General features: G+C 36.9%; 1 protein-coding gene across 10 annotated transcripts in view; it reads left to right on the top strand.

The window, feature by feature from the left end:
- SLC8A1 (solute carrier family 8 member A1) overlaps positions 1-25,154 on the top strand; it is a 367,481-nt gene that overhangs the window by 283,793 nt on the left and 58,534 nt on the right. For 6 of the 10 annotated variants that reach the window (XM_045549463.1, XM_045549462.1, XM_045549465.1 and 3 more), the window contains 5 exons: positions 16,874-16,980; positions 20,210-20,230; positions 20,653-20,670; positions 20,779-20,793; positions 24,956-25,024. In XM_045549463.1, the coding sequence (XP_045405419.1) occupies positions 16,874-16,980; positions 20,210-20,230; positions 20,653-20,670; positions 20,779-20,793; positions 24,956-25,024 (230 nt within the window). Of the gene's footprint in view, positions 1-16,873; positions 16,981-17,528; positions 17,633-20,209; positions 20,231-20,652; positions 20,671-20,778; positions 20,794-24,955; positions 25,025-25,154 lie in introns of all 10 variants that reach the window. The other 4 variants (XM_045549470.1, XM_045549469.1, XM_045549467.1 and 1 more) reach the window with 3 other exon arrangements.

Genomic DNA, 25,154 nt, shown 5'->3' with positions numbered 1-25,154 from the left:
ACCCAGAGATTTACTTGGTTTCCAATTATTGTATATTTCTATACTTTCTGAGTACTGTGTTTTGCTTCTTTGGAATGGACCTTCACCTTTGATGGCTTTGTACACCCTGATATCCAACTCCCTGCTCTACTCCAGTGGGCAAGGTTAAGTTCTAGTCTTGGCTTCTTTCAGCCTGTCTCATCACATTGTGATGAACCAGGCCTGGCCCTGGGACATGAAAACAATGGCTGCTACTGAACCCTTGCTATCTCCTTTGCCTTCAACCTCCCACTGCTCCTATCTGCCTAATACAGAGAAGAGCCAGGGACTGGCATCATTGTATTCATGCCTCCAATCTTTGCAAACCTCTTTTGCCTTCAATATTAAATGACTATTTTTCATCAAAACCCTCAAGACATTTTATTCTTTCTATTCTCTGTCTCTCAGTTTCTCTTTCCCTTTCTTTCTCTGCACACACACACACACACACACACACACACACAGCCTGCTGAGTAACCGGAGTCATTTTTCTTAGTGACTCCTCACTGAATCAGGAGAATGATATTCTTTTCACCCTTTCCCACACCTCAACTTGTAAATTTCCATTTCATTACATCATTTTGGTTATAATTCTCTCACCAGTCCTCTTGCCAATATTGTATAAGATAATGTAATGTGATAGCAATTTTCCATGTAATTTGTTAACCTGAGACTTACAGTTTTTAATAATTTCATTTAAAAACTTAACATATATGCCCAGATACCATTTTGTCATAAAGCTTGCCAAAACCACTCACGGTTGATAAAAATAAAATGAAATATGTGCTCAGACCTGAATTTATGGTACATAATTAGATTTTCTGTTCATGAAAATCAGGTCAGTTTTACAATCTGATGATGTTTTCTCCAGCAGAATATGTATTTTACTACCTCCATCTTGCTATAAGAAATTGATCTTGGCAGGTTAAAAGAGGATCTTAGAAAGAGCATTTCATGCAATTTCAATTTGTTTTACCCAGCCCACAGACAAATTTTCAGGAATGAGAAATTGCTGAAGAGAAATTAAAGTGACTTTTCTCTGTTTCTTCAGCTTTGACAGATCTAAACTGGAGATGGGGGCCATATACTTCTTCAAAACATGCTGCTGGAGGGATACCTGGCAGGGACTTTAGGCTCTGCCAGTCCAGGGGATAGCATGTTTTCCATATCTGCCTTCCTGGCCCCTGGCCCCTTTCTTTCTACTCTGCTGCAATGCAAGCTTTGTCCCAGAGTTAGAGTGATTGTACTATAGGTCAGAATTGATCATGGCAGTCCATAATTAAAAAGGCTGGTTGGCTCTTACTTACAAAATTGTGCCCCACATGACCTAGCATCTCTCCTGACCCCAAGCTCTATTTCTTGATTCATCTCCCATCAACCCTGCACCACACATGTGCACACCATAAACACGAGTCAGAAATCAAGTAGAAATTGATGTTTCTTAAATAAGTCATGGGTTTCCATTCCTCTGCTCATTTGCACCAAGTTTTTTTGTTAACCTTTTTTTGTCTTTGACCCTTAAATACATTTCTACCTGGCAAAACTGTACTCTTTCTTCAAGACCCAGCCCAGTTATTCCTGCCTTTTGCGAAGTTCCTCACCCATTGTGCTCACATAGCACAGAGCCCATTACTTATAATTAATGCACATGGAGGTAGGTAATCTTTGGTTTACATAACTATCCCTCTTTAGCTGTGAATTCATAATCCTCTTTTTATCCCTGACACCTATTGTGGGCCTGACACATGATCAGATACTCAGTGAAGCTGCATGGAATGGCTAGATGGGATAACATTCTGTAGGAATCTGAGATGTGGTTGATAAATTCACTGGGGCCTCCCTGATGCTGTCCAAATCATGAGCTTGGATCACCTACATACCATTCATTTTGCTTACTCTCATAGTGAAATCTACATTAAGAACCCTATCTTTTTTTTATTTTTTGGAGACAGAGTCTTACTCTATCACCCTGGGTAGAGTGTAGTGGCATCATCACAGCTCACTGCAACCTCAAACTCCTGGACTCAAGCAATCCTCTTGCCTCAGCCTCCCAAGTAGCTGGAACTACGTGCATGTGCCACCATGCATGACTAATTTTTCTGTTTTCAGTAGAGATGGGATCTCACTCTTGCTTAGGCTGGTCTCAAAATCCTGAGCTCAAGCAATCCTCCTGCCTCAGCCTCCCAGAGTGCTAGGATTATAGGCGTGAGCCACCACACCTGGCAAGAGCACTATCTTTTTATCTAAGAAATATGTGAGTTGGCTTTTACTAAGAAATCTAAGAGACTTTGATGGATTAGCTCAAACTCAAGTACAAACTTGTGAAGATGAATTCCGCTGCGTCAATCACAAACATCTATTAAACACACACTGTGTGCCCACACTATGCTCATTGTCATGGAGAATGCACAAAAGGTACATAACAGTGTCCTGTGCCATGACAACGTGGTTACTGCTGAATATAAACAGCACGGCCCGAAGAGTTTACATATTAAGAGGTCTGAAGACACAGAACTACATTTTTATAGATTCTCTTCAATTCCATTACCAGTCTTACAAACATTTGAATATCTATCTCAGGAAGTCTGACTTCATGAAAGAAATTTAATTAAAACTACAAAGAGGATTTTGATTATTCTACAAACTCAAAGATAACTCAATAAAAAAAGTATGCAGGACCTATAAATGTTACACCAAAACAGCAAGTTAATATGGAGGGGAAAATCTATAAATAACCTTCTAAGGGCTTTCTAAATGATACAAAAACTGAAAAAGTCACATTTCTATTGAATTAATAGGATTTGTTCAGTATATACAGGCCTCAAAGCTTTCCCTTATTTCTCCATTTACTTAAGTGCACCATATATTATAATTATTATGAGTTAAATCTAATTCTATATGATTAAAGTTAATAGAAATGTTAAAATCCAATAGGACAGTATGATAATAAATATTTAATAAAGTATTGTTCATGTTCTAGCAGTGAATTGCATCTGCTGCTACAATTTCTAAAAGCTTTATTTATATAAACACGAAAAACAACTCTGAACAGAGATCTGTGGAAAGGTGTCAGATATCATTGCCTTTCCATTCACACAGAAAACTCTTATTTTCCAAAATGAATATTTTAATATTCATATTTATACCCCATACATATTTTAGAATGGAGCCGAGGAAGCTTTAGTTTACTGGAAAGATTGTTGGAATAAAGAGACCTAAGTTTTCTCAGTTGCAAAAACGAGAAGATTAAGTTAGATAATAACAATGAAAGCACCTTACATTTGAAAATGTTCAACATGTGAAAAGTCTTTTTATATAAATTATTTCATTTGTTTTTCATATTGACCCTTGTGGATACATAGAATGTTTTTCTTATTTTAGTGAAATTGAAATTTGGAGAAGTAACTTGACAAAGTCATACTGCTGAAAGCTATAAATCTGTATTACAAATGCAAATCTAGATTCCACATGTCCCCTCTACCTACACGATTCTATGAACAAAAGTATAGACTTCCTACAAAATTTGCAAAATAACCCAAATCCTAAAAACAATAACCTTTCCCTGTAAGATTATATCTGGGTCAAAAACTGAAACAATGGTGAAGATTTGCTTTTTGAGCACTAACTGAACTACACAAAGTCTACAGTAAAATAAAAAATAAAATAAATTTTAAAAGCTTACTTACAGATTTTCCCCTACAATCAATGTGCGCTGTAAACTTAGCCCATCAGAAGCCTGTACTTAATCCAAGAATTAAGTACTTTCTCACTGCGTTTGGTCCAATGGTTCAATTTTGTTAAACAGTGTCATTATTTGCATTCTGTAAACCTGATCTGGTTCTATAAAATCTAACTGGGGAAAACTTCCATTACAAACAAGGAACATAAAAGGGGAGAAAAAAGCAAAACCTATTTTCAGTCTAAAGCCAATAAAATCCATTCTGGTTTTGGTTAATTTTGATTTTAAGCTTTAAATTGCTGGTATCAATGAAATAGATAATTTATGTCCTTGCTTATTTTATCTTGTGATGCTTTCCTATAAAATGCCTTGAGTACCTTCTATTAGGAATATGAAGTCCAAAATGATAACTGTTTGATGTGGTTTTAAACTAAGTGGAAGACTCAGAAAACCTTGAACCATTCAAATGAGTGCTGTTGTGAAAAGTTCAGTGAGAGTCCACAGTCAGGGAATTAACTGTGCTTTGCAGAGTGGGAGGCAGCCACAGAAAGCAAGGGGCAGGCATATTGAGGCACTTGATACTTCGGTGATAGTAATTTTTAATTCATAGTTTATACTAGTTTTAATTTTTACCTGTTTGTGATTAGATATTCCAGATGTATTCGACCATACAGAGGCACACTATTCAGCATGCTTACAGGTTTGCCATATTGCTGCAAAGCTAATTCCTTTCAAAATTTCTCCCTTTGAATTAAGAAAATGGAGTTCCTTTTAAAAGTGTAAGAATATCTTCTAAGTGGAAACACACACACAATTATTGACCATTCCCACCTCAGTGTAGATTGTCAGCTTCCTTATCTAGTGGAAGAGAGGGGCTGCACACAATGACCCTGGTTGAAAAAGGAAGAAAGACAAGTACAAAGAAGGGCAGCTGCTAAGTGTGATGCCCAGAAGACTGGGGAATACTAGTGAGACTAAGGCTTCGTTTGTATTGGCTATTATTTTACCTTTACTTTTCATTCAGTGTTTCTGTGGATGGTGTAGATTTGTTTCAGGTCAAAGATTCTTCAGGCCATGATTCTACACAGCCATCCTTACTAAAGGAGGTGCATGTTTCCATTGTATGAGCCATGAAATTTACAAAGCAGCCCTCTGCATGGTGGACAATGATGAAATGGCGATGAAAATCATGCATTTTCTATTGTTGTTAGCATCAGTTTTTAATTAAAAAGAGAGGAAGAAAGGAAAGGTTTTCTATGAAGAGTGGTGAAGTAGACTTCCACACCAGAGAAGAAAAACACTAGGATAATGGCAGAGTAAATGAATACCAGATGTGGATTTTGAGTCTGGAGATGAGTTTTAATCCTGAGCCTGGTATCCACTAGCTTTGAGGCATTGGCTAATTTCATTAAGTCTCAGTTTACTTATCTGTATAATGAGAGGTGAACAGGGAGATTCCTATGACCACTGATTGAGAAATTGTGTTTCTAGGTTGGAAAGTGTAGTGTTTGGGAAGGCAAAGGCTGAACTTGAGTGGAAAATGACTAATGCTGTTTTGATGACAAACCTGGGAATGGGTGATTAGTAGAAGGGCGCTAAACATTGGTATTTGCAAGTGACTTAGCATGAGGAATTATTTGTTACAGAGCAAACATGAGGCTTAGTGAGGTAGCCAGAACAGCCTTCTAGGGAAACAACATTGGCAGCTGAATCCTGAAAAATTTTCCAGCAAAACTAGCCAAAAGGTTAGTAATGACCAAGGAGAGAATTTCTCCTTTTAAAACGGGATATACAAATTTTCCATATGGCAGAATTCAGACAAGAACTTCCATGGAGGCCAATAGAAAAAAGAAATGGGAAACGCTACCATCTACATAAAGATCCAGGTTGGGGCTCAAGCATGTAAACAGAATTATAGGGAAAATAAACATTCACCTCTAAAAAAGCTAAATCCCAAGTAGGTCATCCAAAGAAAAATATCAAAAGTTCATAATATTTGGGGAAATCTAATTAAAATTTTTAATTGTTAAATGTCAAATGTTGAGCTCTTGTGGTGAGATTGTGTGTGAATTTTTTTCTTCCTTTCTGCATTTGTCAAATTGTCAACAATGAACAAGCATTACTTTAATAAGCAGAAAAACACTTTAAGAAAAAAAACATACATTATCCTAAAATAATCCACATTATTTTATTTATATTTAGTGAGAAAGAATCTTTGAAATACAAACTTGCTATTACAAATTATTGTTCATTCTGGCAACTTATGTTTCACATAAACAAGGACAGAAGTCTGTTTAGGAGCAAGTTTAGTTTTGTCTAGGTTATCAGGAAAAGCAAGAGCCAAAGGGACACACTGAAAATTTGGTTTAAAAAAATCTGTCATTGATTTTTACTGACCTCCCCCATGATATCAGTAAATTAGCTTACTGATATACTTTAGTTCCTGTTTTTTTTCGTTGCTCTCTGTAATGATAATAATTCTTATGATGACAACCATCACTTACTGAGTGCTTACTATGTTCCAGGTCCTGTTCTATTTTCCTATGTAACCCCTTCATCCCCTTGACAACCTTATGATATAATTATTCCATGTGTACAGATGAGAAAACTAAGATATAAGGTCACCCACATGAGGTCACAGGCAGTCCCATTCCAAAAATCTCAGTTGTTGACTTGACACAATATTGTTTATGGTCATAATAGAAATAGGTAATATTCATTTAACACCTACTATGTGTCAGACTCTGTGTCAAACATTTTATATATATTATCACAATTAATAATTACAGCAATCAAATGAAATACCCACTATTATTATAACCGTTTTGCAGAGCAGGAATTTGAGCCTTAGCAGGAGGAGGAAACTAACATGGGTGCAGGTAGTGAATGGAGGAGTGAGAATTCTCCAACCTGAGTCCCTTTCCTAAGAAAGTATTTTAGGTCTTTTTACCTCACCATTACTGTGGAATCACTCTGAGCCATGGTGATATTGGCACAATTAGCCTTAATAATTATGTTATTTATGGTAACAAATTAACACCGGAATACAGTTATGTGCCCCATAATGGCATGACATTTCAGTCAATGACAGACTATATATATGACATTGATCCCATAAGATTATAATTCTATATTTTTACTGTACCTTTTTTATGTTTAGGTAGATTTAGATACACAAATACTTACCATTGTATTACAATTGCCTACAGATTGACTGTAGTTTAATGGAATTCTTAGAGAACTTTTACAGAATACCTTCAGAACAAACAAAACTGAGCCCAACCTGCCTTTCCAACATTATATCCCACTCGATAAGTATTCTTATTATTTAATTTTTTATAAACCATAGGCTGCCATTGTGAAATGCAAACCTAAAATCCAGACATATTTATAGATTTCATACTATGAAAACACAAGTATTGATTACTTAATCTAATATAAAATAGCAACAAAATATTAGACATGGAATAAAAATGTGAAATTTAAAAATCAGCTTCAATTCACTGATTATTGATTTATTTTAGCCATATTCAAGAAAATAACAACATTCATCTTTAAGAATATTTTATACAAATGCATGCAGAGAGAGATTGATTTGCCGATGTGTATTTTATGGATATGGACACAGAGTGGGAAGGAACAAAAGGAGAGAAGGAGAATTTGAATTTAAAAAGTTAAGAAAGCCCAGCTTATTTCCTGCTGTTCTGCTTTAAAGCTGGCCTCTTTCTGACAGAGATGCTTTCGGCACATTCTAGCTGCTGTCCTGTAACATTTCAGGAGTGAAATTCTTCCATTGTTTTCCGCAAAACTCTTCACTTTGAACAAAGAAACTCGACAAAGGAGGAAGGCCCAAAGGTCTCAATAATCTCTGGAAAGAGTCTAATTACAACCAGGAATGTTTAAAATGTTCAGGCAGAAGAGAACTTTTGAAAAGATGGGAAACAAACAGTCTCTTTGAAACCCAGCAGCATCAATTTCATCATCATTCTAAATCCTTACAAAAGGCAGTGGCAAATTGAGGAATGAAAATAGTTTCTAAAACTGAACCAAAGATGTTTATGTCTTCAGTTTATAGAAAAGATGCTCTTTGCCAAAATGCATTCTTAACCTTACCCTCAATGTTGAAGAATTTGTTAAAACAATTTTTTTCTAGAGAATCTCCATTCAAGGAGTACAGTTAAGATCTCAGATTATAGACAAATATGTAGTCCTAAGAATAATTGAGAATCTTCCAACATTTTGTTCAAAGTTCCCCTTTCATAGAATTTGTGCAATGCTGGTATTATTTAATGACAGAAAAAATAGACCAAGATCTTTGTTGACATATTCCAACATGATGCCCAATGCTTGATCCACTTTATTTTTCACTGAATGCACAAACTGTCTCAGCATGCACATTTAGGTAGCAAACCCAAGATTCATATTACTTTATCCTCCTTAAGACTGAAGTTTATTGACTGCAAAGGAATGGGGCAATGGTAAGTTGTAAATTTTCTATATCACAAAATTATGGTCAATTTTTAATACACCCATGTCATTTTCTCTTAATGAACTTTACTCATGTGATTTTCTCAGTAGCCCACTATAATAGGACAGAAGACTGGAGAAATATTGGAATGCCCAGCATTTTATTTATTGGAACAATAACTGTGGATCGCTGTGGCCAACTGGCATGTCTTCTAGGGACAGGAAAGCTGCTCATAAGTTTTTCTCTTGAGACTAAACCTGACAATTGATTTCTAAAAGGAGAAAGACCAAAGAAGAATTACATTTATTCCTATTTTGCATTTGAAAAAATGAATTGGTTGGCATTCAGTTTTAAAAGGGAGCAGAGGGAAACAAAATAGGGCAAGGTTGTGTTGTAAACCCCCCACTCCAGTGCTCTCTAAAACTCCCCTGGTCTCCCTGGGAACAGCAGGACTTCAGCTGTCGCTGCCTCTTGCTCTGCTTGAAGCAATGATTTCAATAACTGCTTGACAATGCAAAGAGATCAAGGCATGGATGATAAGGCCTCCCAGAAAATTATTTTGATTTAGCTACTTTAGCAGCTCTCATCTTTGGAATCTATTTACATTACAGAATAGCATCATCGCTGTTTGTCAGGCTCTGCTTCAGCAAGAAGTCCAGGAAAAGGATGGTTTCTGATAACCTGTGCGTATCCAGCTAGTGGTAAATCCCAGGACCTGGAAGAGCTGGAGCTGGGAAGCTACACACAGTAGCTCTTGTGCTCAATGTTTCTTTTGAGTTTAGGGTTCTGTATTTGGATGCCCTACTATATGGTATTTGATCCAAAACTATCCGTGAGCGTGGACTTGAGGGTATTTCTCATTACTCCATGGACCATTTCCTGACCCCCACCTCACCATCTGCCAATGTCCCTTGTGGTGACTGGGGTGGGCAGGCAAGTAATACTCTTTTTCAACTAGTGATAACAGTGCTTAATGTTTTATATCCATTTACTAAATAATTTTTGCATGCATATATTATTTGACCTTTGCAACAACCTGTGAAGTTTTATTATATTTGATAAATGATGACACCCACTATTTGATCATCACAACACTGTGATCATCATAATTGCTGTAAGGGGAGATTTATTATCCCTATTTGATGTTTAGAAAGATGCCGGAACTGACCCAAATACCTCAGCTAGAAAGTAGCAGAGCTAAGTTATGAACCTGGGTAGTCTGTGTCCCAGTTTAATGCTCTTAACATTTGAGAAAGCAAACAATTGATTTACATCATGATCTAGTCCTTTTTCTGTAACTATACTAGCATGGGATGTTGAGCAAATTCCCAAGTGAATCCATGTCCAGAGTTTCTCACCAATAATCTAAATATGTTGTAAAGATATTAGTGGAAATAATATGAATAGCAGCCTGTTCTTATCCTATTTGGAGTGTTTACTAGAGGAAGGGGTTGATTTGGGTCACTTATAGAAAATGACAAAAGTATATGCATGGATCTTCTTTGACTGCCCCTTTCTTTCCCTAACCCCAAATCACTAAGCGACTCACCAATCTATTTTTTAAATGAAAAAAAAAAAAAGGCTTAAAATGCACCAAGAATTTAAACCAAGTGATACAAAGGCAATCCATGGCAACCTTATCATTCCCCATAGGTGGAGAAAAATAAATGCCAACAAAGGAGCAAGAAAATGCCCAAGGTGACGTGAAGAGAGCTATTGACTTTGCAAGGGCAGCAGACATCCCTGTGATTATAGTTCTTTTCTTTCCTTTTACAATGAATGTCATAAAAGAAATACTTCTTCGGACATTTTCATAATACTTTATACTATGGGGAAAAGAAACAAGCTCAGGAAGCTAGCCTGAGGTTACAGCCACCAGAAATGCTTAGCGTGTCAGAGTACAACATCAATAGCCCCTGATGCTGGAGGAGGCAGCCAGCATTCTGTGCGAAATCCTCAGGAAGGGAATGGAATGAGGGGTAGTGTAGCTGACAGACACCACAATGGCACTTAGCTTTGATGTCAGTGGTTTCGCTGTCACATGGCATGCAGTACCCTAGTTTTCTGTTTGGCAGTACTAGCAAAATTTGAAACTCCTCGCTGAAAACTCCCAACATTCTCACAACCTTTTCTCATCCAAGGAAACAGCCTTTTCCAAAGACTAAGATTTAGCCTAAAGCTTGTTTATTTTTTTATTTAAATAACAGCTTTATTAAGACATAATTCACCTACCATAGAATTCACCCACGTAAAATGTACAATTCATTGGGTTTTAGCATCTTCTCAGAATTGTACAACTGCTACTGCAATCAATTTTAGAACATTTCATTACCCCAAAATGAAATCCTATACACATTAGCAATCATCCCACTCCCTGCCCTTTTATCCCCAAGCCCCTATCTCTAGGCAACCAGTCATCTACTTTCTGTTTCTGGATTTGCCTGTTCTGGACTTTTTCATATAAATGGACTCATACAACATGTGGCCTTTTTTGTCTGGCTTCTTTCATTTAGAATGTTTTCATGGTTTATGGTAACTCTTATTTTTAAACATCTGAGGACTTTTCCAAAGTGGCTGCACCATTTTACATTCCTACCAGTAGTGTATGAGGGTTCCAATTTCTCTACATTTTCACCAACACTTGTTATCATCTGTCGTTTTGATTATAGTCATCCTAGTGGGTGTGACTTGGTATCTCATTGTGGTTTCATTTGCATTTCCCTGATGGCTAATGACGTGGAGCCTCTTTTCTTGTACTTATTGGCCATTCAGCTATCTTCTTTGGAGAAGTGCCTGTTCAGATCTTTTGCCCATTTTTTGCTGGTTTGTCTTTTTGAGTTGTAGGAGTCTATCCTGAAGCTTTTAACATCAGGTCCATCGTGGATCAAATTTCAAACTCATCTCACCTGATGACATCACTCTATGGTCAGAGAAGGTGCTGGATTCATGTGTGGTCAGTCCTGGGTCACTTCTTTCTTGAGTCTGAGAGTGTGGTGGCTGACATGTGGCAAAGTTCCAGTTGCACTGCATGACCTCTAACTGACATGACTCAGAGGCTTTCTGAGTGGGAGGCATGAGGCAATACTATCTTCTGTGGCAATTAAAACTCTTAGTTTGTCTACTCTCTAGGTGTAACCACTGTTGTGTAAAAGCCTATCACCACTTTTCCTTCCTCACTTTGTTGAGAAGGAAATTATTCTGCATGAGCGTAAATTCTGCTGCCTCAATGCTAAAGGTATTTTCTCACCTAATACTATTAAGGTTGCCTGCAGAGACCAGCATTTTCTGAGAGGGGAAAGCAACAACTTTAAGGACACCATATAATCCAGAAAAGAACACCAGTGAAGGGCAAAGCGAAATGTTTATCTCATGTTTCCACCAAGATTGCTAACTATTAATAGATTTATTGTTCAGTTTTGACTTTCTTACAATTCTATCCATTCTTTTTTTTTTTTTTTTTGATGGGTTCTTTTAAAGATCAGGACATACATTCTGACTTTCCATGAGCCAGTTCCCAGCCCCAGATGCATATTAGAACCACCTAAAAAACTTCTAAAAACTATATTGATGCTGGGAGGGGGGAGGTTCACATAACCAGAGTTTGATTTAACTGATCTGGAGTGGGTTTAGGCACTTATAGTTTGCAAAGCCTCACACGTGATTTTAATATGCAGCTACGTCCAAAACACAAGCCCAACTATTACCGGCCTCTTAATTTGTTGTCCAACTTAATAAAAAAAACCCATTGTCCACTCTAGATTGGTGCTTCTCAGACTTGGACATGCATAGGCGTCATCTGGGGATCTTGTTAAAATGCACATTCTGATTCCGAGGGTCTGGATGAGGCCTGAGATTCTGCCATTCTAACACGCTTCCCACGAAGGGTGAGGTTGAGACTGAGGCTGCTGGTTGGCTATCAAAGTCCCCAGGGCTGGTGAAACCCTACACCGTTCTTGGCCCTTTTCAATTAAACCTTTATCTCCTCAAGGGTTTAACTTTTTAAGGCAGCCATCATGGACTACAATATGTGCTGCCATCTTTTTAAAACCAGAATTGAAATTCCATCATTGTTCATACAGTCTTTGTTAATGTAAAGAGGAAACAATAAACCTCTATATTAATTTAAAATAATGACCCAGATCCTTTAAAGTGGTCATAAAATACTGCACAGTTGAATGAATAAGGGACCTAGCGGTTGACTCTGAGTCATATAATTGAAAGTCATTGGTCCTTGGAGCCAGTTACAGGAGATTCACTTCGTGACCTTGGGACTTACTAACTTCTCGGAGAGTCACTGTTTTCTCTGACAACTGTAGGTACTAGGAATTACTTCTAGGGCAGTTCTGAAGATCTGTGAATTAAAAAATGCAAAGTGCCCATCATTCCATTGACCTCTGAGGATGCCTAAAGAGAGGGCAAATCTTTAAAAATAAAATAAAATAAAAGCCACTGCAGCATCTAAATATGTGAAATCCTCACTAAAATCTTTTGTGTGAGAATTTAGACAGGAGTCTCTTCTCTCTCATCCTCCAACTTATCTTTTTCTCATCTTCCCCCAAACATCAAGGGCAGTCTTAGGGAGAAAAAAACCCACAGAAGGACAAAATGAGGCTTATATTGAACAAGAGACTGTGATACCACTTCAGCTTAACAATGAGTGACTAAAATATATTTTGAAGAGACTTTCTTTTTCAACCACTAATAAAGCCACCTTTCTTTCCTTTCTATCTGCCTAAGTCACCACCAGATATAGGACTCCTTGTTATTCTGTTTGAAGGTGTTCGGGTCCTTTGTGACCCATCAGATAAGAAAAAGAGACAGAGAAGTAAAGTATAGGTGAGGGTTTGGTATCATCATGTGAAAGGCCCTGCAAAAATCAAAAGGGATGATCTGTATTTTTCCACTAAATAAACTGATCTTTCTTAACCAATTTTTTTTTTTAAGAAATGGAACCAAAATGTACTTCCATAAAAATTTTGGCCACATTGAGAAATATTTTAATGTTATAAGATTTGTAACTGCTTTGCTAGTTTCCAGAAAATACAATTTTATAGTATGATGTTCACATTTAAAGAGTTGTAAAAAAATGAGTTCTCCTAACCTTGTTCATAATAATTATGGTAGTTGAAAATTGCTTGACACCAGTTTTTCTATTTGTTCCTTATCAGTGCAATAATAATGCAAGAATTGTGTTTAGATGAAAGGCTACACCTACCCAATTGTTACAGTCTTGTTTTTGTTAATCTGTCAATGTAAAGAAGTGACAACAGCTATCTGACTGCTTCCTTTGGTAAACAGAACAGCCACCATGGATCTGTGTCCTCAGGGAGATGGAGTCCTTGCAACAGTGCAAAAGGCCTGTCGACATGGGATTGGTGTGGCAATGGGGCAGACTGGAAAACGTTCGAGGTCCATTCAGTCCTTGAGATTGTGGATCTACTGCAAAACTATGAGGAACAGGGCATGGTTTTGCTGATTATCAAGCCAGAATAACTGGTGTCTTCACTAAGCCAACCCCATGCCATGTAACAGCTCCTGTGATGGAAGACATAGCCACAGTATCCTTTATGCATTAGGCTCTGGAAAGTGAGGAGAAGGCCTCCCAAGGATATGTTCCTTCAAAAATTACATTGGTTTATTTCACCTTTGCTACCTTTGCTGAGGGAAATAGTTCTGTTCTGAAACAAGAGGTGAACATTACCAATGCCTTCTACTTTTTGACTCTGTTGATTTAAGGGCTAATTCATAAGGACTGACTTCATTCTGCTACTTTAGACCCACTGAAATGTCCTTTAATAATCAAGTTTCCTATTAATAGCTTTACTGTGCAAGAGGAGCTAAATCAATATATAATTTAATGGCTTCTCCTGTCAGGGTCATTATTGATTCTATTTCTAATGATTTTGAAATGATTTGCCATTATGCAAATTCCATCTATTTTAGAAGTCTTTGCCAGGCACCTACAGAAGTACTTTTTTCTTTTTCTTCATCTTCAAATTTCTAGTATCACAGTTATCCAATACTTAAATATTTTCTAGGGATTGTGATTCTAGTGAATAGAGATTCTCTAATGATAAATGGTAAACGTTTATTTTATTATACACATTGTGTGGGGCTGTATAACAATATTTCTCACACTCATAAGCTACTCCAGAGTATAGAAAATAAAGCTATTACCACAATAGAGGATTAAAATCTATGATATTCACCAAAGATAAGAAACAATAGGCTGTTTGCTTGTTTATATTTATATGTGAATATGTTGTCATATTGCTCTGTGGGCATGAAAGTGGTGCCTTTCCTACACAAACACTCACCGCATTAATAAGGTGACTTCCACCATCCCCACTGTGCTTTCTTTATTTCTACAATCCAGTAAAATATGTGATAAGATGCAGGCTGGGTCGGTAATACAAGATGAAGAAATATAACATCAAATATTTGTAAGTAACACAAGCAAGAACATTGCAACCTGGCTCTCTCACAATGGGAGTGGTTTCAGTTTGATGTACCCTACGATGAAGTGCCTTGATAATGGATGTTGGGCCATGAGGTCTGGCAGACAGTAGCACAGTCCTTTCAGTGTCCATCAATACTATCCCACTCTTAGTCGCATGGTACTGATTGTTTTAGTAGAAATGTACAACTATAGTTGAGGGTTGCAATACTGTAAGATGGCAATTAAATACCTAAAATGCCTGAGTTTGGATGACAAAGAGAAGAGACATTTGGTAGGTTTTTGTAGGTTAAATCTGATCCATAGAAGAGTATAGGTCTTATATAGATATTTTATGTAAGACTGATGTATCTTACATCAAATTCAGTTTTGAAATAAAAAGTCCAAATATCATCATTCTTTACATCTATCCTCTTATGCTTTCCCTGATATTTTATATTTTTGGGAAATTGGGGAATAATTTAATATCCCAGCTTATTCAGGGCAGGCTAATTTTTTATACTAAAAAAATATGTGAATTCCAAAAACATAGCTCTAAAAGTTAGGAAAGAACTGTTCATGGCATACATGTAACTAGACTTTGTCATACTGTTGGTAGTTTTGTAAATATCTAGCTACTCTAAAAAATGATTGTTACTTTTGTCATTTATAGCTAAAATGCTCATCAAGAATAAGTATTTCAGTCTTTAAGGAGAGAGCTGAAATAGAAAAAGTAGTTTCATGAACTCCAACTTCTTGGGAGTGAGAAATTGGGATGTGAGCTTCATGCAGGGATTTTCTTTAGCTGAGGAACAGAGAGTACTTATGGGGCTTCAGGGGACCAGAACCAATCACTTGGTCTCACTTCTACGATGCTAAGCCAAGAATGCAAGTCTTAAGCATTTGGCATTAATGGATGGGAAATTCAGAGAATTAAAAGCAACTTCTATCTGTGTTTCCCTCAACACTAAGAAAGAAAACTGATGGTCTTTAGCATGTATAGGTCTAAATGAAACTTGATGGCTTTGATCAATAAAATACAAACAAAATTGTAAATCAATTTCCTTCCAGAAGACCTAGAAAACTCCATCAAACTTAAAGACTCTCTATGGTATGCCATTAAAACTTTGTGTCTAGACAAACTGATTGTTTCAAAAATTTTAATCAGAAATGTTCTTGGCCAATGTTATTGAAAAAAAATTTCAAGGACAAATCAGTGTTTAGGGGGAGTAAGTTGTAATATATGAAATGTTTAAGCCCTTATTAATTGAGGTAACATTAGATTGATTTGTTCTCAGCGTCATCAAGGATACTCACAGAAAGTTGGAATTTGCATAATATTTGCATTTGTCCTACCTGCCTGTCAATCACTCACAGCCATAGGATCATAGGGCAAGAACTACTGGAGTTTAGATTATGGGAAGAATTCTTATCGGAATACCTTGTTGTATCAGTGGACTTTGAAAGTAGTGTAAATGGCATATTCAGTGAAAGTTAAAACTCAATTTTGGGAGGGATGAAAATAACCACGACATCATGACTCCCACCTGCTGCCACCCCACTTTCAAAACAGCTGTTGAGAGGCCACAGTTTCCGTCTGTAGAAAGGCAAACAAAACATGAACAACTTCCTGTTGTGGCCCAGCAAGAAAACCTGACTAACCTGAGCAAGAGTTTGATTCTAGGACACTGGGTGGGGTAAGATAAAAGACTTTATATTTTCTTTTGTGATGTTTGTATACATTTATTACTTTAGTAAAATTTCATGATAAAAATATTACATTTGGAAATATAGTAAATCACAATGAAAGAAAAAGTAACCCATAAGCCAGTCACTCAGAGGTAACCTCCATTAATGTTTTGATACGATTTATTGATGTGTTCTAAAAGAGTGAATTCCAGGGCACAGCTTAGACAATCTGCTGATGAAGGCATTCACTAAATAAATATATTTTTCTCTTCTTATTATTGTGATCTGTGTTTTTCTGCTTTTCCTTCTCATGATGGTGATAAACCTATTAGTACTGAGTGCTATATTTGGCCCAAAACAAGTCGATGGTCCTGGGCAGGGGAGCTATGCACTGGGTGACCTCTCCAACCTTCCAGATCTATCTGATACCCATTCTTGAAGAAAAAACTCACAGTACAGAAGTTTCTCAATTGCTGTTTGTCTGGAAGTGCCACTTGTTAACCTTGCTTTCCTCTTGTCTATGTTCCTTCTCTTCTCTTTCCTCTTCCCCTCGTTCGTCAATTTCTACTCTTCTCTGTTTCAGCAAAACAATATCTGTCAAGGTAATTGATGATGAGGAGTATGAGAAAAACAAGACCTTCTTCCTTGAGATTGGAGAGCCCCGCCTGGTGGAGATGAGTGAGAAGAAAGGTGGGGGAGCTGCTCCGGGGCTGAGCCCAACAGCTTCTGCTGGCCTGTGCCACCCCTGGAAGCCTGCACTCTTCAGAACATGACTTACAATGCACACATCCCTCCGCCTATGTAACAGGGCATAGATCTCACGCTGCACCACGGCAGGCAGACCTGTAGCTACATTGGCCAGTTTGGGCCACTCTGCGCATTAGAGTCTGAGAGATTAATTTTCAGGGCAGTCAGTCAAACTTCCATTTCTGGAAAAGTTGGTGCAGATGCCATGCAATACCAAAATGATGCCAACTTTTTTATTTATCTTCCTAATTTGGGATACCTACTGAGTACTAACCAAGGCAGGGAAAATTTGTGCAAGTGGTAAATTAGCAAAGCAAACTTAATGGGGGCCAGCCAAGAGTACCCAAGATGCCCTTTTACATACCTCAGGAGGTCCATGTGCTGCCAGTTCTCCCTCCATAACATCACAGTAACATTCAGCTTGGTGGACACCAAGAGCATGAGCGTGTGACTCCAACCATTTGTTTTGCCTTTGTCTTGTGTTCCCACAGGAAGATCATTACCATTAGAATATTTGACCATGAGGAATATGAGAAAGAGTGCAGTTTCTCCCTTGTGCTTGAGGAACCAAAATGGATAAGAAGAGGAATGAAAGGTGTGAGAGTATACAAAGACATACCAGCGAGAAATTGTACTCTTCTCTCTCCGTGTCTCCCTACTCTCACACTTAACTCTCTCCTCTTCCTCAGCTTCCAAGTACTATACTTCATTGCCTTTGAAGCTTTAGCCTTTTCATTTCCCTCCCCTAACTCACAAGTGCACCAAGCAATGCCCATTCTCTTTAGGAAATGCCAACTAACCTTGACTGCAACCAGATTTAATAATACTGGGAAGTTATTTTGTAATTCAGAAATGATGATATCAAAGGATTTTTCATTCCTCAGGGTTCATTCTAAAATGTTGCTACAATTGTTAAATCTCCCCTAAAATGTTAGTGACAAAGACTACTTAATACTTTTTCAAGTACATATCAGTAAAGTTGGAAGGAAAAAAAAAACTACTTAATACTAATTGTCAGTAGTAGATGAGTCTAATGGTAACTAATAAAGAATTTCAAAAGCATTCAATAATTAGGCTTCTTTAGAGAACCCAGTTAAAAAATTAATAAGAATAAAAATCCTTAACAAGTAGTTACCAATATTCTCATTTTGATATGATGTTTTTCATATCATCAAGCATGGCATTTAAAAGGTTCTATAACTGCAAAACCACAGCCGTTATCAACTTTCTTCAGTCAGAAGGACATGACCCTTCAGTAAGAATGTAACCCTTACTGAAGGCCTATCCAGCCTTATGCTCCAAAATCTTTTGATCCTTATAGAATTAATAAATTTTTAACATGCACAATGAAATGAAAAACATAAAAGCAGCATCCTCATAACTAGCTTTTGTTCATTTATGCTTATACTTTTAGATAATATTAGAAGAAAGAAGCCAATTTTCCTGCCTATCTTTAATTTCCTATCTATTTTATATGGCCTACATTTATTTAGGCAGAACAGGAATTTTTATCATCTTTACAGATGATTTTTCTTCCAAATTATTACTAGAACGTCCTATAATTGTCTTCTAATAGTGGCCATTTTAAAAGGAATCCTGTTTACATATGTAAAATGAGCATACCACATGTTAATAGCTTTTACTAAGTGCATACCTACAATTGGTGAAAGCAGTATAGGAGATGATGACATGGACCACTTTGAATGAAATTTGCACTTTTATATGTAGGGTGGAAAAATAAAATATTTAGTACAAATTCCTATATAGATTCAATATTTGGGAGAATTTAATCCCACATTTATGAGAACTCACTGGCCTCAGAATCCATCAGAGGATCAAAAAAAAGTGTGTGTCCCTGACTTACTCAGCGTCAAAATGACAAGAAGAACCTTTAGCATGATGGAGAAAGGAGCACTTGAGACCCATTTTAATGCAACCTATTTAATATGCTCCATAGACAGTAGACAGAAGGAAAAGAGACCAGGAAATTGCACTGATTTCTCAGAAAGATGGGATCAAAATGTCTCATTAACATACAGAAAAAAGCACTTACTTCTAAATGTATTCCTCTTAACCTCAAGGAAGAGCATCTTGGATACAGCTCTTTCATTTGTCGTTTTAGTAAAGTATGCCCTCATGTAACAATAAATTAAAATTCCTTAATACCGCTATCTAGTTTCATACCCACCAAATAGATTCTTGTCACTATAAGTAAATTACTGACTCATTTTGGAAAGTATCCTTTAACGCTGCTATCATTAGAAAGAAAACTAGGCCTAAAAAAGTAATTGTAACATTCCCATCTACAACTCAGGAAGTAATTTATTGGATACATTTACAGGTTGCTTTTACAAAAAGGCTACAGTCTGGGTTTTTAAAGCACATAAACTGAGAGACAAATTATGCACATTTCCCTGGACCTCCTCTCCTGTCAGTTTTATGGAATTATATGTCCACTAGAAGGATTCTTGTTATCTAATAATGTGCAGAAGTGACAGATAAGGACACAAATAAGCATTCATTCCTGGAACTATTAAACTTTAAGGATTTTAAAAACATAAATTCTTGGTGGCCAAAAGATCATCCAAATAGAACGCCCAGAGAGAGAGAGCTTTACCTTGGGCCAAAGTCCCCTTCCATGCAGGGCAGCCAAAGTAGAATTCCCCAGGATGTTTCACCAGATCTCATTGAATAAAATGCACAATATCTAAGATCCTGGGTGATTTAAGACTTCTGTATGTTAGATCAACTAAATCTAGGCAATATTTAAAGCAGAAGACTCACTCGAATCAAGTTGAGAATTAATTTAATACAGTGTTTCTACTGATAAACTGTATTGTATCTACTGGTAAATTAGATATATACACTGCGTATAAACATACATAGTAGAAATGTCTTATTAAATATAAAGAGATGATATACAAGGTTCCATATATACAAATATATGTATGCATTCAATCACACACACACATTTGCAGAAATATCTGTTGGGATTTTTTATTTTGAAATATTCCCAATGCCACATTTCCTTGGAGTGCACCAAATTTTTTAGCAGTGCCTCCCTACTGCTCTAATCAGATCTGCCTGGATTTCTTTCTGCTGATATTCCTCTTGCTTTCATTATTCATCTGGTCTCTTATTCTGTGTTTGTCTTTGTCTGTTTCCTTCACAGCCCTGTTATTGAATGAGCTTGGTAAGCATTTCATTTCTTGCATTTCCTTTCCATTTTTCTAGGTTATTTTCCATTTCCGTCAGGTGATATAATATAGCTCTCTGACTTTTATTTCTATTGATTTACTAGCAAGATTGTTGTTGAGAGCCATTGGCCATTGACCATTGTTAAGGTCAAATAGTTTATATTACATTTATAATTTGGTATAAGCTTTTAAAAAATCAGTGATTTCTAGGTATGCACAAGAATTGTTTGTGCACTAAATCCCATAATCTTGAAAGAATGATTAGTGATTTGGTCATGAATGGATGATTATATCCTATTCTTCTTAATTGTAAATCTAATTTGGCAAGCTTTTGTACTGTGGGTGGGTGTCTGATGTCACTGGTTATTTAGAGTGTAAGGTAAATTGTAACAATTATTTGTTTTCTTTTCTTTTTTAGGTGGCTTCACAATAACAGGTATGAATTTTTAAAGTCTAATGCTAATTTTATTTTTACTGTCTGTTCTCACCATATGTTATTTCATTTTAAAAAATAATTTCTCATTTTTATTTGCTTTTAATGAAGGAAAATACCTGTATGGTAAGACTTTTTTATTTCAAATGTTTCTTTATTTTCCCCCAAATACCCTAAAAACTGAAACCAAACAAATATCTTATATAATCTGCATTAACATTTAACTGCAGCAATGGTGTGCTCTTGCTGGTTTTACACATTTAACATTTTACAAGTTAACAACGTGTGTGTTATGTTTATTGATAAGCAATTCATATGGCAAAACTATAGTTGTTCACATTTTAACACTGGTCAATTTACAAATGTTCATGTAGCACCGGTGATGCTCAGTGCCATGATAGATGCTCCAAAGAGTACCAGAGTCATTAAGACACAATTGCTGGCCTCAGAGAAACATAGGAGCTGACATCCAAAACTACTGTGTGACCCAAACTTAGGATCCTAATAATAGATAATGCCATGTTGGGAGAAGACAGTGCAGTCTCTTCCCTTCATCCTACCATACTGGTCCATGCCTCTCTTTGGGGACTTAGGTTTTAGTATTAATAACATGGTAACAAGTAATATTTCTGCCACTTGAAGTTCATTACTGTGTGCTCTATAAAAACTCAAAATGCCAATAAAATAGTGTAAAACCCTGAAGTACAGGATGGTACTCAGCTTGTGTTGATTGCATTATTTAGCACAACTCTAAAGCTATTTTCTTGTGTACGAAAGGCAGATACTTCCTTACAGTACCCCCTTTTGTCTGTGTCTCCTCACCCCTTCAGGGTCATCTATGCAGATTTAGAGAGAGAGATAAATGTTTAAACAGTAGCTCCAATTTGTCTGAAGCTGCAGATTGAAGATGTCTCCAATGGCCTACATGGCATTTACATATATTGTGCAAATATCAAAATTTTTCAATATATTGTACAGATAAAAAATTTTGAAATCTGAGATCCGAACAAAAATATTTAGAAGAAAAAATTTCCAAAATTTCTAATAGTGAAAATACCATGGCAGGAGTTGGGGCTAACTTAATTTTAAACCACTGTTAGTGTAAACTCGTGAGCAAGTGGTTCCAATGTGATTCTGTCCAACGTGGAATTTTCTAAATATTGGCAATTTCACATTGGTTGTTAGCTATCTACTGATTTTCTCTAGACACAGCATCTAGTGATGAAATGATTAATAGACTTTCAGAGACACGGAAATTAAAAAAGATGAAATTGTTAAACAGGACAAGTCCTCATATTAGATTTTTAAAATCTGATATATCTTAAACTCTCTCTGGTCATGTCTCCCCAATTCTGTACCATAGAAGGTTATTTTTTTTAACACAAGTACAGGAATTTACATTTTTTTTAAATTTTTATTTTCTTTTTTTATTTCATCATTTTAACTCATTGAAGTCTTCTTGTAAATATTCTGATTCTGTCACCTAAGGATCAATTAGTTATCCTTGAGAAAAGTTGAAACTTGGCAAGCCAGCCTTCATGACTCATTGAAGTCATTATTATTTTAAAGTCAACCATTGTAGAAGTAGTATGCTATCTAGTCCTATGCAGCCTGATAATGAAGCCTTCATGAAAAATATTTGGCTATAGAATGCCTTGTTAAAATGCATTGATGGGTTTGGATATCTTTCTATTTTCTTTATCATTGGATATGTCCAGAATTTGTTTTTAGGGCCTTCCTTCTGTGTCACTTGAATTATCTTCCGTTTTAGTATCTCAGGTAATGGGATCTTAGTTTTCTTTTCTCAGAAATTCTTCATATCAAGTTCTATAGTATCTGTCCAGCAATGTCCAACATTTCCTACCTTGGCTATATATCTTGCGTCAAAGATGACAGAATCACTTCCCCTAAAGTTTTCTGTCATTTCCTGTAATTCATTAAGTTCTTCCTTAGGGCTGAAACTTTAATCCGAAATAGCAGTTTTTCTATTGTTACCACATCTTCCCAAGACTTGAAATTGATGCAGTTAGAAACAAGAGAATGGTCCAGAACTCTCTAGAAATTTCTACATTGGCCTGTCCATTTCTCCTTTCTCAGAAGCTGTCTCACTTTACTAGACCCTTCTCCTGAATCAGGCTAGAATGCCCGTGATCCACCCTCTACTGATGCCTCTGAGGAAAGTTCTAAAACTTAGATCTGCAGAGTGAAAAGCAGCTTTAAAAGCCCTAAAGAGCTTTTCTTTGAAGTCAGTTTGAGGCTTTGAAGTCAAGGCTTTGAGACTCAGGGACAGCAGAAAATTAATCTAGCCCTTGGACTTTGCCTGCAGCTTTTATTTACATGGACTTGTGCAGCTGAGTGTGAAAATCTAAATTTGAAGCAGGATATATAGAAATTGGAAAGCCATTTGATCCACAGTCTAAGGCCAGTATTTCAGAGTCTCATTAGTAATGGACATTAAGTTCTAAAGGTGCTTTCAAAATTTATAAATCTTTATTGGTTGTTCCTAGAGCTTGCCTCATTGAAAGGCCCTTTAGACCTATGATCTTATTTCCCCTTGACCTTCCGGTCATATGACATGATAATGCCCTGTATATTATAGCTTATTAGAATTTGTAAAGGACTTCTTATTCATTATATCATTTCATTACCGACCTTATGGAGTAAGACTTTATTGGCCTTACTTAGATGGGGAGGAAATGAAGGTTCAAAGATTTAATCAGTCTAACCCAGATCACCCATCCAAGGACTCAGAGCCAAGCCTTCTGTTTTTAAGTCCAAGGCCATATGATGATGGTTCTTTCCCCAGCACTGTTCTATTTCCTCCCCCTCTAACCCCTTTATTTTTACCTGCATCATGAAATTACACACTGAACCCCTTTTGAGTCCAAAGCCCAGATATGTCTCGTAAATGCCATTGTTGTGGATTCCAGCCAAATGAAAACTAAGGGAGATCCTGAAAGAAGGAAAATAAAGCATGTAAATATGGTTTTGGCTGGGTATGGTGGCTCATGCCTGTAAACCCAGCAATTTAGGAGGCCAAGGCGGAAGGATCAGTTGAGGCCAGGAGTTCAAGACCAGTCAAGACCTCACTGGTAACATAGTGAGACCCCGACTCTACAAAACAATAAAATATTTTGGAGTTCCAGGATACAGTGAACTGTGATCACACCACTTTATTCCAGCCTGAGTGACGGTTGAGACCCTGTCTGTTAGAAAAGTAAAATAAAATAAATAGATATTTTAATAAATTAAGTATTCTATCTCAATATGGAGAGGAAATGATATGTTTGATCCCCAAAATTTCTGAGACATGCAGCTATAGAGTTCTCTGATTAATTAAAATTATATAGCAGTCAATATATGTCTTTAATATTACTCCTCCAATCATATTATGTTCATCATGTAATAGACTTAATAAGGCCCATGGCTTTTTAAGGAATCCAAACTATAACAATTCTGAGAGCTGAAAACATAGATTAGAGGAACAAAGCCCCTTCAGGTTCAACTTCACTTTACAATTGGGGAAACTGAGACTCAGAGAAGAGAAAGGCCTTGTCCAAGTTTACACATATGAAAGAGTTGGCACTGAATCCCAAGTTCCATGATACCCAGGCCAAGAATGGGTAGATCCTGGTAGAAGCAAACAGCAAGTGAAGCTGGATGTCAACTGAACTGGCAGATCAATGAAACCCTAGGCCTGGTTAATCCAAACAGTTGTGATGATGGCTTACAAAACCTGCAAGTGTATTTACCATTCTCCCCTTCAGACTGCCCAGGAAATAAATGTAGTAAGCATGTTCCCAGCTGTTATGTTATTTGACCCTCAGACAAACCTATGACATAGAACAGGTTTATAATCCTCATTTTACATGTGGAAAAACTGGAGAAATAGCCTACTCAATGCTATAATCTTGGCATTAATAGGCTTCAAAACCAGGACACCTGTCACTACACCCAATGCTTTCTGTTGTTCCATGATGCCTCTGGAAGCAGTGACTTAAAGGACCTGGATACTCCATTTAGGATACCTGAAGGAATGTGGCTGTACCTCCTACCATAAGACATGTGGTTCATTAACATAGTCTGGTTTGGTTCATGGAACACCTGCCCCATCTCTTGGTCCCTTCTGTGACCTATGTAGGGGTGACCTATGACCACTTAATCCCCAAACTAACATTGCTTGCCATGTGTGCATCTGGGTGTGATGTTTACTTTACTAATCCCACAAAGCTCTGATAGTAAACCAGTGCAATCCATTCTGCTGATTTTCTTCCTGTCCTTTTGCTAGGCCAACCTGTCTTCAGGAAAATTCACGCTAGAGAACATCCGATTCCCTCTACTATAATCACCTTTGCAGGTACTCATTGCATCATGGCCCTTGAAACTCACAGCCTTCAAGTGTTCTTTAGCTCTTAGAGACATTACAGACATACATTTTAGCTCTGTCTCCTCTGAAACATTGCTAAATAACGGTGTGACTTCTCAGG

Source organism: Lemur catta, chromosome 4, assembly GCF_020740605.2.
Source record: "Lemur catta isolate mLemCat1 chromosome 4, mLemCat1.pri, whole genome shotgun sequence".
NCBI classification, from domain to species: Eukaryota; Metazoa; Chordata; class Mammalia; order Primates; family Lemuridae; genus Lemur; species Lemur catta.
Note: the sequence above shows the minus strand (reverse complement) of the source record. Positions and strands in the feature narration are given on the sequence as shown.